General features: G+C 45.4%; 2 protein-coding genes across 2 annotated transcripts in view; both read right to left on the minus strand.

Annotated features, from left to right (window-relative positions):
- The window catches only part of LRRK1 (leucine rich repeat kinase 1), an 89,045-nt gene extending 79,806 nt beyond the window's left edge, over window positions 1–9,239 (minus strand). Inside the window, exon 1 of the mRNA XM_028705809.2 lies at window positions 8,971–9,239. The gene's annotated coding sequence lies outside the window, so the exon portion shown is untranslated. The remainder of the gene's footprint in view (window positions 1–8,970) is intronic.
- A 3,867-nt stretch (window positions 9,240–13,106) lies between these two features.
- The window catches only part of ALDH1A3 (aldehyde dehydrogenase 1 family member A3), a 34,929-nt gene continuing 33,939 nt past the window's right edge, over window positions 13,107–14,096 (minus strand). Inside the window, exon 13 of the mRNA XM_028706353.2 lies at window positions 13,107–13,669. Within this exon, the coding sequence (XP_028562186.2) occupies window positions 13,597–13,669 (73 nt within the window). The 3' untranslated portion in view covers window positions 13,107–13,596. The remainder of the gene's footprint in view (window positions 13,670–14,096) is intronic.

Genomic DNA, 14,096 nt, shown 5'->3' on the forward strand with positions numbered 1-14,096 from the left:
TTCTTTTGGAAGCTGAATGTCCGACGGGGCTTCTGATTGGCTGAAGGAGCTTCCTGCAGCCAATCAGAAGCCACGCTTTGGAAGCTGAATGTTTCAGAAGTTGAACGGAGTTCCAGAACGGATTCTGTTCGACTTCCGAGGTACGACTGTATAGCTCTCCTCCATATTTCAGCATTTGCACTGCTAAAGTTCACATCACATATTCTGGGAAGCAGGAGAAAAGACAGAAAAGAAGCTGTGCAGAGGTCAAAGGACGATCTCCGAGGTGCTGGAGCAAACTGCAACCTGCATCTGTCTGGCTCTTCCACGGCAACCACAAGCTCAGCTGGAAAGCGTAGCAGGAAGTAGCAAGACAGATGGCAGAGAGGGGAAGTGGGGAAATCCAGTTTGTGTGGGCAAAGGGCAGCTTTAATTTGCTACCATTCCTTGGGGGGGGTGCAAAAAGAGGTGGGGGTGAAAGACAAGGTCGCCCCCTTTAATCTAGTACGGCACCTTTGTTTTTGGTTTTGACAGCCACACATTCAGCAGAAATCCATGCACATCCACCCCCATCATTGCACCTCCGTGCAAGAAAATACTGCACCTGTTGAATTTCTGTCTGCAGAGGAGCCACTAAAGCTGAGATCACTATTTTCTGGGTAGTCAGAGGTTCATGGATCATTGGCCATCTGACTGGGCTGAATGGGAGTTGGGGCCCAACAACATATGGTTGCTAAAATTAAAAGTGCAGCAGGCACCAAGCCATACCCAAAAAAGAATGTATCGTCTATTTCGTATCATCCAAAGAAAACGTATGTATGCCTGGAAACCTTTTTCCGCCTGAGGGCTCCTTCCCCTCTGCATAGCCTTCAGGCAGCCACATGTCAATAGTGGGTGGGGCCAGAAGCAAAAGTGGGTGGAGCAACAAATGTAAACGTTGCCTTGACTGCAGTAGACTACCTGCTCACTTACCTGGCTGTTCTGTCATTGTGCTAAAGTTGGCATGGCTATCTACTGGTAGTCACACAAACTGCAATGTGTTGACAGCCTTGCGCATATACACACACACACACACACACACACACACACACACACACACAATCATACCTCATGTTACGTTTGCTTCATGTTACGTTTTTTCAGGTTGTGTCCCGTGGCAACCCGGAAGTACCGGAAAGGGTTACTTCCGGGTTTCACCGCTCGTGCATGCGCAGAAGCGCTAAATCATGCTTTGCGCATGAGCACAAGCGACAAATCACACTGCACAACTGCGCAGATACAGCGCTTCAGGTTGCAGGCTTTTCATGTTGCGAACGGGCCTCCAGAACCGATCCCGTTCGCAACCAGAGGTACTACTGTGTGTGTGTGTACAGAGGTGCCCCGCAAGACGAATGCCTCGCAAGATGGAAAACCCGCTAGACGAAAGGGTTTTCCGTTTTGGAGGTGCTTCGCAAAACGAATTTCCTATGGGCTTGCTTCGCAAGATGAAAATGTCTTGCGAGTTCCTGCAGGGTTCCCCCCCTTTTTCCCAAGCCGCTAAGCTGCTTATCAGCTGATCTGCTAAGCCGCTAAGCCGCTTAACAGCTGATCCGCTAAGCCGCTTAACAGCTGATCCGCTAAGCCGCTTAACAGCTGATCGCTAAGCCGCTTATCAGCTGATCCGCTAAGCCGCTAAGCTGCTTATCAGCTGATCCGCTAAGCCCACTAAGCCGCTAATAGCGCTAAGCCGCTAAGCCTCTAATGGGCTTGCTTCGCAAGACGAAAAAACCGCAAGACGAAGAGAATCGCGGAACGGATTCTTTTCGTCTTGCGAGGCACCACTGTGTGTGTGTGTATATATATATATATATGTGTGTGTGTGTGTGTGTGTGTGTGTATGCGCATTTCCCCAAACAATTTCCCCCTGATAAGAATGCATTTTGTACATTAGACTGAATGACATATACATTTTCGTGCACATGTGTGGGCTGAAGAACTGCACTGCAAAATTTGGAGAAGTGTGAACTTCAAAGGAAAGCTGTGTTTCAGTTCATGCATTGCTGCAGGAAGTGCAAAACCGGTGGGTTCATATTAAAATGCAAATTGAACAACTTTCTCCCTTATCCCTACTACCAAGGAGATAAAGTGATTTTCTTTGCAGGGGGTGGGAGGGACCTTCAGGTGCGTAATTAATACATGTCAAAACTATTGCTGAAGGCACCAGAGAAGGGGGAAACTGCCAACCCTAATCCCACTACAAGGTAATTCATCCATAATCAGAGACAAGAAAGTCCAATTACCCGATAACTTGTTCTCTTGCTTTTAATTCTCTTGCTTCAGGTTGAGCTTAAAATGCCTGTTATTTCTGGATCTAACAAAATTTAGCATATATAGTTCAGGAGATGAGAGCCTGTGGCCTTCCAGATGTTGCTGAACTACAACTCCCATCAGCCCCAGCAAGCAAGGCCAATGGCCAAGGATGATGGGAGATGTAGTTCAGTAACATATTGAGGGCCGAGGGCTCCCAACACCGAAGTGACCTTTCTGGAATGCAAACAAGTCTAACAAATAATAACAGTGATAATATTAGTCCTAAACCAGGTGAGGGTAGCCGATGGGTCTCAAACCCTCAATGAGTTAGAGACTTCCACTGCCTGTGAAGACAGACTCTGGAGAATTGAGCGGACAAGACCAAAGGTCAAGAAAGCGGTTTCTGCATGTGCTATAGAGGGAAATAAGGGGCATGTGGGACTTGTCAACCTGGGAAGGTAGTCCATTCAGATTTCACAACCTGTGGGTCAGATGTTGTTGAACTACAACTCCCATAACCCCTAGCTAGCAAGGCCAGAGCTCAGGGATGATGGGAGTTGTAGTCCAACAACATCTGGGGACCCACAGGTTGAGAACCGCTGAGAAGGAAAACTCTGATCCTAAACCTCTGATGCCTTGAGGGATATCTTTGGGAGAAGAAAAGGAGTACAGTGGTACCTCGGGTTACATATGCTTCAGGTTACATACATTTCAGGTTACAGACTCCGCTAACCCAGAAATAGTACCTCGGGTTAAGAACTTTGCTTCAGGATGAGAACAGAAATCGTGCAGCGGTGACACAGCAGCAGCAGGAGGCCCCATTAGCTAAAGTGGGGTGCTTCAGGTTAAGAACAGTTTCTGGTTAAGAACGGACCTCCAGAATGAATTAAGTACTTAACCCGAGGCACCACTGTAAACATAAATCCAGAGCGGAGTCCCTAAGACAGATGGATGGCGCCTTGTACAGCTCCTTCCGGCAACTCCTGCAGCCATGCTGGTGTCCAGCATATTGCTCTGCTTTCCTTTGGACCACATCAGGGAGGGTGAGGAGGGAGGGGAGTCTTGTCATGTGGGCAGCCCAGGACCTCCATATACACTGCCCAAGCTTGTGCCCCGGGGATGTCATTTTGGTGCTGTTGACACAGCAGTTTGACTTCACCCCCAGAGGCACACTCCGAGACAGATGCATGCCAACGCCAACAGCAATCCTTACACTGGCCCCGGATGGCAGGCCAGTTTTAGCATTCCCCAAACTTCAGACAGACGGCCAAAGCTGAGAGCAAAAGCCTTGCTGAATTGCTGCACAGTGAGTTTCAAACCAGGTTTTTGCAACGCAGGAGGCTGGACTAGAAAACCCTCAGGGGCCTCTTCTGACTCTACAATTCTATGACTCCTCCTGATACAATGATTACATAGCTTAGCCTTGGTAGGTTATAACAAGTTTGGGGAAACTGCTCTTTTACTGGAAATGAATGTACAGTAAACATAGAAAAACAGGTAACAGACATAATCAGCTCATTATCCTACGTAATATAAAGAGTATAAAAATAATAGGCAGCAATAACCTTGAGGTTAGTCCCATTTTGCAATAAATAGGAGATTCAGCCTGGTACTAAAAGCCTCACAGTTGGCAAACATTTTTCAAACATTCCTTCTGCCTCTCATAATCGCAAGCTCCACCTATGGCTTATCTTAAAACCCTTGGCTTGGCTTTTTGTTTTTGTTTTTCATTTTGGGGAAGGGAAAAACAAGGAGTTGCAACAAAATAATAAAAATACAGTGGTACCTCGGGATGTGAATGGGATCCGTTCTGGAGCCCCATTCACATCCCAAACGGAATGCAAGATGCATCGGTGCGTGTGCGGGTCGCGTTTCGCCGCTTCCACGCATGCGCGTGACATCCTTTTGAGCGTCTGCGCATGCATGAGCGGTGAAACCTGGAAGTAACGCACTCCGTTACTTCTGGGTTGCCGCGGAGCGCAACTTGAACACGCTCAACCCGAAGCACATTCAACTCGAGGTATGACTGTACAGTGGTACCTCGGGTTACATACGCTTCAAGTTACATACGCTTCAGGTTACAGACTCCGCTAACCCAGAAATAGTACCTCAGGTTAAGAAATTTGCTTCAAGATGAGAACAGAAATTGTGCTCTGGTGGCGCGGCGGCAGCGGGAGGCCCCATTAGCTAAAATGGTGCTTCAGGTTAAGAACAGTTTCAGGTTGAGAACAGACCTCTGGAACGAATTAAGTACTTAACCCGAGGTACCACTGTAATAGCCATTTCCATTTTAGAAGAAGTATTGTAGCTTCCATGATCCAGAAAGTAAAAGCGCTTGTTCTTTTCAATAGCCACAAGAATGACTTCCATGGCAGCCCACATCAAAGTTAGAAAGGACAAGTGGGTACGGCAACAAAATGTTGCAGTGTATCCTGGTCTTATAGCAGGACTTTTCCTTTTTGGGGGGCAAGGGGTCAGCTGGACATTCCCTCTCCAAAATACTCCATTCCGTGTGCACATTTTCCATTTTACTCTAAGTGGCACTCAGGAAACTCTGTCCTCATTGGGTTAGTTTTGTGGGGGGGGGGGTTGACCCCTTAGGGTTTTTTGTAAATATTTTTTGGACTTCTGCAAAGCTCAGGAGTACCCATTATTCCTACGGAGTATCTTGCCTGGATTAATAGGGGGGTGTCACTGGGCTGACAAGATCAATTGAACCACTGTTTGAAGCAGCAGAAAATCTCCACCCACTTGAAGAAAAAGGGCAGGGGCAGAAATTATTTTTTAGAAGTAAACCCACTCCAAGGTCATGCACTTTCTGACTCCTTCAAAGACAGATCCGATTTTCTGGGAGATTTCTACCCCACCCCCCAAGAATTACTTTTTAAAAAGCCTGGGTTGAACGCTTTGACCTAGCATTAGTTCTTCAAAAATGCAAATATACCACTTCCTGAACAGGACTGTTTTAGACTACGGTGCAGGGATGAGGAACCACATGTTTGAAGAGATTAAAAATACACAGCATAGTAGGTCTAAGGATGGGAGAGATATTGGATTCCGTTAGAAATAATAATAATAATAATAATAATAATAATAATAATAATAATAATAATAATTTATTATTTGTACCCCGCCTATCTGGCTGGGTTTCCCAGCCACTCTAGGCGGCTTCCACAAAGACCAAAAATACACTAAGATGTCACACATTAAAAACTTCCCTGAACAGGGCTGCCTTCAGATGTCTTCTGAATGTCAGGTAGTTGTTTATCGCTTTGACATCTCGTGGGAGGGCGTTCCACAGGGCGGGCGCCACTACCGAGAAGGCCCTCTGCCTGGTTCCCTGTAGCTTTGCTACTTGCAATGAGGGAACCGCCAGAAGGCCCTCGGCGCTGGACCTCAGCGTCTGGGCAGAACGATGGGGGTGGAGACGCTGCTTCAGGTATACTGGGCCGAGGCCGTTTAGGGCTTTAAAGGTCAACACCAACACTTTGAATTTAAAAGCTTGCTTGCGTGCTCCCTACAGGCATCTAGTTGGCTTCTGTGAGAACAAGACGCTGAACCAGATGGGCTCTGGCCTAATCCAGCACAGCTCTTCCTGTGGTCGTATGTAAAGGAAGACCATGATTCCCGGGCCCCAGGGAAATTAAGACTGGCCTTGACTAGAGCCAGGGCCTTTTTGGCCATGGCCCCAGCCTGGTGGAACACTCTCCCTCAAGAGACCAGGGCCCTGCGGGTTTTGACATCTTTCTGCAGGGCCTGCAAGGCGGAGCTGTTCCGCCAGGCCTTTGGGCAGGATGCAGTTTCACTTACCGGTACTTTCCTTTGTATAAAACAAGCCCAAAGGAGGCCCCCAACCCACTCACAGGTCCTTGTATGATCAGTGGAAACAGTTGGTCCTGGCAAGTATTAACCACTCTCAATTCCAACCTGATAATTGTCACCTGCTCAGATTTTAACTTGTCTGAATTAATTTCAATTAACTGATGTCTGTTTTAATGCATATTGTGTTGTTTTTATGATGTTTAGCCGCTCTGAGCCCGGCCTTGGCCTGGAAGGGCGGGATACAAATAAAATTTATTATTATTATTATTATTATTCGCACTTTCCAAAACAGTAGGAAAACCAAAACACACCCATCCGTTGAAATTCACGCTTCTCTTAATTTTGCAATGCAGCTCTTCAGCCAAGTACAAAAATGCACCTACCGGTGTAAAGTATGCATACAAAGGCATATATTTGTAGGTAGGGAAACATACCAAAGAATTATATTACGGAACATTGCTCTGCAAAAGTGTGTTTATTATTATTTGGATAACTTCACACAAAAATGCTGATGAATTTGCTTAAAAAAAAAAAAAAAACAGTCCCATGAAAATTCACCAGCATTTTAGTGTGAACTTATGTGAATTTGCAGAGAAACGAATTTAAGATTGGGAAAATGAGAAAATCAGAGGAACTGAAATTGACATATTTGCCCATCTCCGCTGCCAAATCCCAGCACACACAAAAATCCATGATTTCAGGAAGAAGCTTACAATGTATACTATTTGGCTCAGTGGGAAACTTTTTGATTCTTCTACTCTTCACTGGATACATACCCAGAAAAAGAGGACAACTGAAAACCACCAGCATGCTAATGTAATACTATGTTACATGTTACTTTTGTTTTAATGTATCTATAAAACTTATTGTGGCTCATTTACTGTTACATTTTTCTTATGTGGCTTATCGTTATTTAAAAGGCCTTGATCCAATATACACTTACTTACCTGGGAGTAAACCCCCTTGAACACAGCAGTGCCTATTCTTGAGCAAATATCCATAGTTTGATCAGGTTGCACAAGACAAGGTTTTAGACATTAAAAAAATACTTCTGGTCAAACCTGTTGAGTAAACCCTCTCACTTCCACACCAGCAAGACAGCAGTAGCAGCAGCCTCTGAAAATGATCATTTTTAAACTACAAAAACAAGCTAACCCAAAATGCAACTGAGGGCCTGAGTTTTCTTCGTCCTCCCTCTGAATCCTTTTTCCTTTTGTGCCTTTTCTTTTAGGATTTCAACATGACAGCACTGTCTTATGACTGAACTTTGAGAGGCACTTTGGGGTCTTCCCCCACCCGCAACTGAAGATTAGGATAAAAGTACTTGCCCACGAAAGAGACGAAGAAACACCCACTGGCAAAATCCAGCGCATGAAATTGAGGCATGCAAATAAAATTGGGAAGCTGTTGACAGTCTAAGCCATGGGTAGGCAAACTAAGGCCTGGGGGCTGGATCCGGCCCAATTGCCTTCTAAATCCGGCCTGCGGACGGTCTGGGAATCAGCGTGTTTTTACATGAGTAGAATGTGTCCCTTTATTTAAAATGCATCTCTGGGTTATTTGTGGGGCCTGTCTGGTGTTTTTTACATGAGTAGAACACGTGCTTTTATTTAAAATGCATCTCTGGGTTATTTGTGGGGCACAGGAATTTGTTTATTTATTTATTTTTTCCAAAATATAGTCCAGCCCCCCACAAGGTCTGAGGGACAGTGGACTGGCCCCCTGCTGAAAAAGTTTGCTGACCCCCGGTCTAAGCTGACAGACACAAAGCGTACCTTGTACATGAAGCACTTATCAACACCCCCACCACAAAGATACCTTACCTTTACTCCCAAGGCAATTCTGGGAAGCTTGGAAATCCCCATCCACCTTTATCTGTTCCTTTAACGGTAGCTTAAGAAAAGCCTTCCGGATCAGACCAATAGCCCATCTTAGAAGTCCAACATCCTATTCTCACAGCGGCCAACCAGATGCCCCAATACATCTCTCTCCTCTTCTGCACTTCCCAGTTCACCATCACACTGCCATCATGGCTAGTAGCCTTGATAGCCTTCTCCCTGCGTGAACTTGTCCAGGGAGACCGACGTGAACAAACGCAAACGAAGCCTTTCCCTGGAATAAATCTAAGCGATTTGGGGTAGGGTGGGGGAATTTTCTCTCTTCTTATCTGTGTGAATCCAAAGCCACCGCGGGTGCAGATTGGTTGCGGGGGTGGGGCGCGGGCGGGAGGAGAAGCAGAGCATCCTAACTTTCCAAGAAGTTGCACACAGCTCGCCCGTCTAGCCAACTTGGATGGAAAAGTGGAAAAAGAAATAAAGCGGAGAGAGAGGGGGCGGAGACAACGAAGTTACAGAAACCGAGGTGGAAGGACGGCCAAAGGAAACCCGATCCTTGCCGGAGCAAAATATTATTTTACGAGAAAGCAACAGCAGCCAGCAACACGCGCGCTGCGGGTCTGTGCGCAATCTGTCCCCCCATTCCAGCAACTCTCCCCACGTCCTCCTCCCTCCTTTAAGCGAAAAAACATCCCGCCCATGCAAAAAAAACCCCCACAGTCCTACCCTGGAACCCTTTATTTATAAATAAATAAATAAATAAATAAATAAGCAAGCAAGCAAGCAAGCAAGCAAGCAAGCAGCGTCCCTCCATAATAAAGCTGCAACGCCAGGCACGCTTTGCTGGGAGCAAAGGGAGTTGCCACGAACTTTGCAGCGCGTTCTTAATGACTCTTCCATCGCCCCTCTTTTGGTAGTTTTGGGTTTTTTGCACGGTGCAGCTCTGCTTGAATGAGAGGGGGGCGACGAGGTAGGATGGAACAACCTAAAAATTAAAAAAGGGTGGGTGGGTGGAGAGAGGACTTGAGGCGCTGAGCGTCCGTACCTGCTATCCTGGGGAAAGCAGCCCCCTGCTCTTCTCCTCGCACGCGTAAAAGCGCATCTGCTGCTAACCGGCGAGGGTAAGGGGTTCCTCCTTCTCCAGGCTCCGGACTTAGCCGCGGTCGCAACTTCCTCGATCGGCGCTGGGCGTGGGCAGGGCAGGGCGGCGGCGAGGCGGGTCTTTGCTCTCTCCGAGGCTCCTGCGGCGGCGCGCCAGGCAGCGGGGAGGAGCGGCGCCCAGAGCGCGCTCTAGAGGAAGCGAAAGCGCAGCCCGGTCCTGCAGGGCAAGACTGCAGCAGCAGCAGCTGCCTGCGGGGTTGCAGCGGCTAGTTCCGAATCTGCTCACAGTCCTCGCTGTATTTGTGCCCCAAAGGCCCCTTTAAGGGGCGGGTACTTTTCTGCAAATGGGCGGGAAGGGGCGCTTTCCAAGCACTCTGATATCTCCCCGTTTTCCTCAGCTACACAGCTGCAAACGAAACGTTTTCAAATGTTTTGCGAAGTGCAATATTACAAATGTGACACTAGATGGCGACAGTGAGCCATGCCAAATTCAATGTATTTTTCAAAACGTGTGTTTTTGTTTTTTTAAAGCATTTTCACCGCTTTTCTTTTTTATATGTGTGTAGATCCCTTCCAGACGGTTGCCGGTTTTGGATGCCGTTCAAATAAATGCCGGTTGTGCGCTGAAAGGTGTTTGGGGTCCTTGCGCTACAAAGCCACCCCCTGCCTGTTGCGATAAGGAAAGTGGGGAGGAATTTGTTTTTAAAATTCATAAGATTGATACAATGCTAGATTGTTTTGTTTGCAAACAGACCTCAAGGCAGACGTGCTGGAAAATGGGGGATAACATTTGCATTTGTCTAACTTCCCCGCAAAGAAAATTGGGACAAATGGTCAATAAGTATCTGGAGGTGCTTCACCTCCCTACAACCCTGTGAATAATCTCATGAGTTTGAGCCCCACGTTGGGGAAAAGATTCCTGCATTGCAGGGGGTTGGACTAGATGACCCTCGTTGGTCCCTTCCCACTCTACAATTCTAGAGTTCCGTTGTCTGGAGAGGTCAACTGCTGTCTGTTGCCCATTTGTAGCTCCAAATGGGACCTACAAAGTAGAGAAGCTTTGCCTTTTATCTCCATCTTAGATCTAATTCCTGAAACTTCCATCATCATTTGGGATTGGAGCCCTTTTTTGTTATGAATGAGCAAGCAAACAAATTTGTCATATTTGGAACTAGTTAGATGAAACATGAAGTTGTCTCTTTAAATTTTCCTCAGTAATTGGGCACCCCCTTGGGAGGATGTCCCCACGCCCTGACTATTTGTGCTCTTGCCCATTGTTTTGTATTGCCTATTCTTGGCGCTGTAGCTGACCCCTGGGTGGTCTAAAATACATGCCAGCCATGCTTTCCATAGTATCTCATCCTGAACCCCAATATAACAGGTTTCCCAGTTTTTAATTCCTGCTCCCAAGGTATCTCAATGAATTTCAGACCAGCTTTAAGAGCTGCTTCAATTGAAATGCCTCAAAATCAGGTTTTACACGAGGCATTCCCAATCCATACTTTTTGCATTTTCCGTGAAGTGTCCTAAACCACTGTTTTGTTTTCCCTTTGGTTGCGAACAAGTTTTAAGTTTATGTTCTTATGAGGTGCAGATCAGTTTGAAAAGATCAAATTGTTCAGGCATCCTTACCCGGCACCAGAATCTAAGTTTTGCTTAACTGTTTCAACATTATGGAAATCATGTCTCATACAGATAACTGAGCCATATCACAAAATTATAACATTTTAATTATAGAGCTAATATTACAAGAGAGAGAACCCCCCCTTTTTTAAAAAAAAGGCATTTCCATGTACAAATGGCAATTAAAAATACATTAGATTAATTGCATTCTAATTTATAAATATATATATTTATATATTTAAACATTTTAAGTAATATTTCATACAAAAAAAGCACTAACATGCAATGAAAGAATATAAAGGCTCTACTGGATTGTACTTTACAATTAGTGCCTAATGATGCTTTTAATAATCCAATGTAGAAAAATTCAGTGTATACAATTTCTTTTTGAAACCCTGTTACAGTAAGCAGTTACAAGACAAAAAAACTTGATCTGGAATGAATATATATTATATATTCTCAGCCACTAGAAAATAGAATCTCAAATGGCATGATGATTGTAGTGATTTAAACTCAAAAGAAGCAGACAGGTCAACTAATAATCGCTGAAGTGAGGGACTGGTGGTTCCGTTTCTCATTTTCCAAATTTCCAGTTCAGTTCTCCATGCTTCTGCAGTAATTTGTGGTGGGTTGTTTTCACCTTAATCCTCATTAAAATTCATCAGCATCGGCATTTTTATGCAGCTTTCTCCAAAATAAAATACCCTTTGCAGCTTTGACTAACGCACACATTTTTGCAAGCAACCCCCCTTAACATAATACATTTTCATACTCTATTTTCACAAACAGATGCATTTTTGTAAACATTCCTTTGCTTGAGAACTGCATCCCAAAACTTGGAGAACTGGCAAATTTCATAGGAGGCCTGTTCGGCTCTTGTATGGTTCCAGAAAGTGCAAATTAGGACCTTCATCTTTAAACGAAAAACTGAATCAAAATCCTCCCCATGTAGCCTTGTTTTACTGTTTGCCTCTCTTTTCCTTTCACAACCAGCTGATTCTCAGGGTCTTGGGATGCCCCTTGCAAAGCATCCCACAGCCCCTGACAACCAGCCAAGCACTCTGTGATTACCAAATACCAGAGCCAAATCTTTATCTAGCCCACACCTGATGTCATGTACCGCCTCTGATGCAGTGCAAGTAGGAGTGGCTTGGCCAAAAGGATCTCATAAGTCAAAGGATGAGGTCTGCAAGCCAAAGTTTCCACACCAGTTTTACTTTATCCAGTCAGTAATGGTTGGTGCTCATTGGGGCTGGTAGGGCAGAAGACAAAGGAGCCCAACAGTAGGGGGAGCTAGAGCCAAGCGAGTCTAATTTTGTCAACATCCTCACCCTTGCCAAGTTCCACAAGGGGGCAACATTGAGACTGAGGAGGAGGAAGTTGATAGCCAGTTTTACATCTCTCCCCCTTGGGCTGCTTGTCAGTAAGAAGACAAGCAGGTAGAGTGTTTGCAGTTTTGTGTGGGGCAATGCTCCATTTCGCCTAGAAGATCAGCCATGCCTGGATCCAGTGGTATATTCTCTTGTGCAACCCCTTGCAAAAATTGAAGAGAACTGTACAAGGGCAGCAGCCTTGGTTTGCTTGTAATGCACCAGTTATCCCAACATTGAGGAGCTGCAAAACTCAGAATCTGCACTCATTTGCTCCACACAAACACACACACACACAATACAGTGCACAGGGTTAGTAGAGGGGAAGGAGAGGGTTTTTTAAAAAATAAAATAAAATGACCTGACTACAGAAGCTCTGTAAAAAAAATATGCAAATAAGGCCTCTAATTTTATGCACACTTTAGGCACGTGGTCCATCAAAATGAGCGGGTCAGAAATTATGGGCTTGTCACGTAGGCTGAAACTTCAGCTGAAGCCTGGCTATTTTATCCTCAAACCGCCTAAGGAAGGACCCACAAAAAACCAGCCCCGTATCCTAAGGAGGAAATTCTGAGCTGACTTTTCCCACAAGTGAAATATACAGTGTAGGGTCCAAGGTTGCCGGTTCCTGGGGCAGAGGCACTGTGGGGGCGGCCCAAACTTTTTATTCCTTCCCCTCAGCACCTTGTTCTGAAAACTTTCTTGCCCCATTGTTTTATATGCAGCATTAAACATCAGGGATCTGTGACTCTGTAGGTGCTGCGCTAGGGAACAGGGTGCATAGGTAATTTGCAGATTACATGAGGGTTCAGTTCTAGAGGTCCCCACATAATTGCATAATGTCAGGAACCTCCCTGACCTGCTCCCTGGTGGAACCATCCCTGTTTGGAGCATCCTAGAGCTCCAAACCTTCCCAGAGCCTGGGAAGCAAGGCAGAGTGGCTTATAAAACACTTTTCTGGGCTATCCATTTGTTTATTTTCCCGCCAGCTGCATAAAGTTGCAACCGCGTAAGCGAAATCACTGTAAGCTGCGAGTTCCTTGGGCATATAAGTGTGTCCTGTGTGCCCTATATCCCTTTTCTTACAACAACAACAACAACATCAGAATAGAGGGTCCTATGAGGAGCCATGCTGGTGAATCAACTAACACACACATCCACACAACCACAGCCGCCCCCAAGCACATGTCAAAGATGCAGAATATGGACAAAGTGCCGTGTGTGATTTGAAGGGATTGCTTCCGACCGCAAGGCCTTTTGTTGCGTCTCTAGTTGCTACTGAAGCGCACGTGGTGCCAGTAGAGCAGGGCTGGCTGCAGAGCATGGCTCATGCGTATCAACATTCATTATTTTGTGACTCTTCAGCATGCAGTTTTTAAGAGCCTCCGTTTTGGCCTGAAACAAATGTCTAAACAAAGTGGTTGGGATTTTAAAGAACCCGAACATGTTATATAGATGGTTTGCTTTTTAAAGAGTTTAGCTACTTTCCTCCCCCCGGCGAGATTTAAGCAACCCCCACCCCCAACTATACATTAACATTCAGAGTGTCAGAGTTTTAGGTCTCGTGGCATTCTCACTCAGTGAGTCTTCTGCGACAGTTTAATGGTGACCGTTTTCACCTCTGTGTATTCAGTCAGAGCGTATTCACCTCTGCAAGAAGAGAGAGCGATATCTTTGAAGTTTCAGTATATGTGTTTCCACATGACACATGCACCATGCTATACATTTAAAGAATTGGGATAACTCTTCAACAGTTATTTAAATAAATATTCACATTATTAGTATTAGAAAATGTTTAGAAAATAATGAAATATTATAGTGTATTTACTTTTATTTTTATGTTTTTAAGCTTGATGTTATGTTATTAATAACTTTTTTCTGTTAGGAGATAGCAAAGTGGGTGAAAAGAGAAACAAACAAGAAGTGGAAGTTGGTGGAAGCCCTGGAGGGGAGGGAGGGAGGAATACAGTGGTGCCCCGCAAGACGAATGCCTCGCAAGACGGAAAACCCGCTAGACGAAAGGGTTTTCCGTTTTGGAGGTGCTTCGCAAAACGAATTTCCTATGGGCTTGCTTCGC

The sequence above is a fragment of the Podarcis muralis genome, chromosome 14 (genome assembly GCF_964188315.1).
Source record: "Podarcis muralis chromosome 14, rPodMur119.hap1.1, whole genome shotgun sequence".
NCBI lineage: Eukaryota > Metazoa > Chordata > Lepidosauria > Squamata > Lacertidae > Podarcis > Podarcis muralis.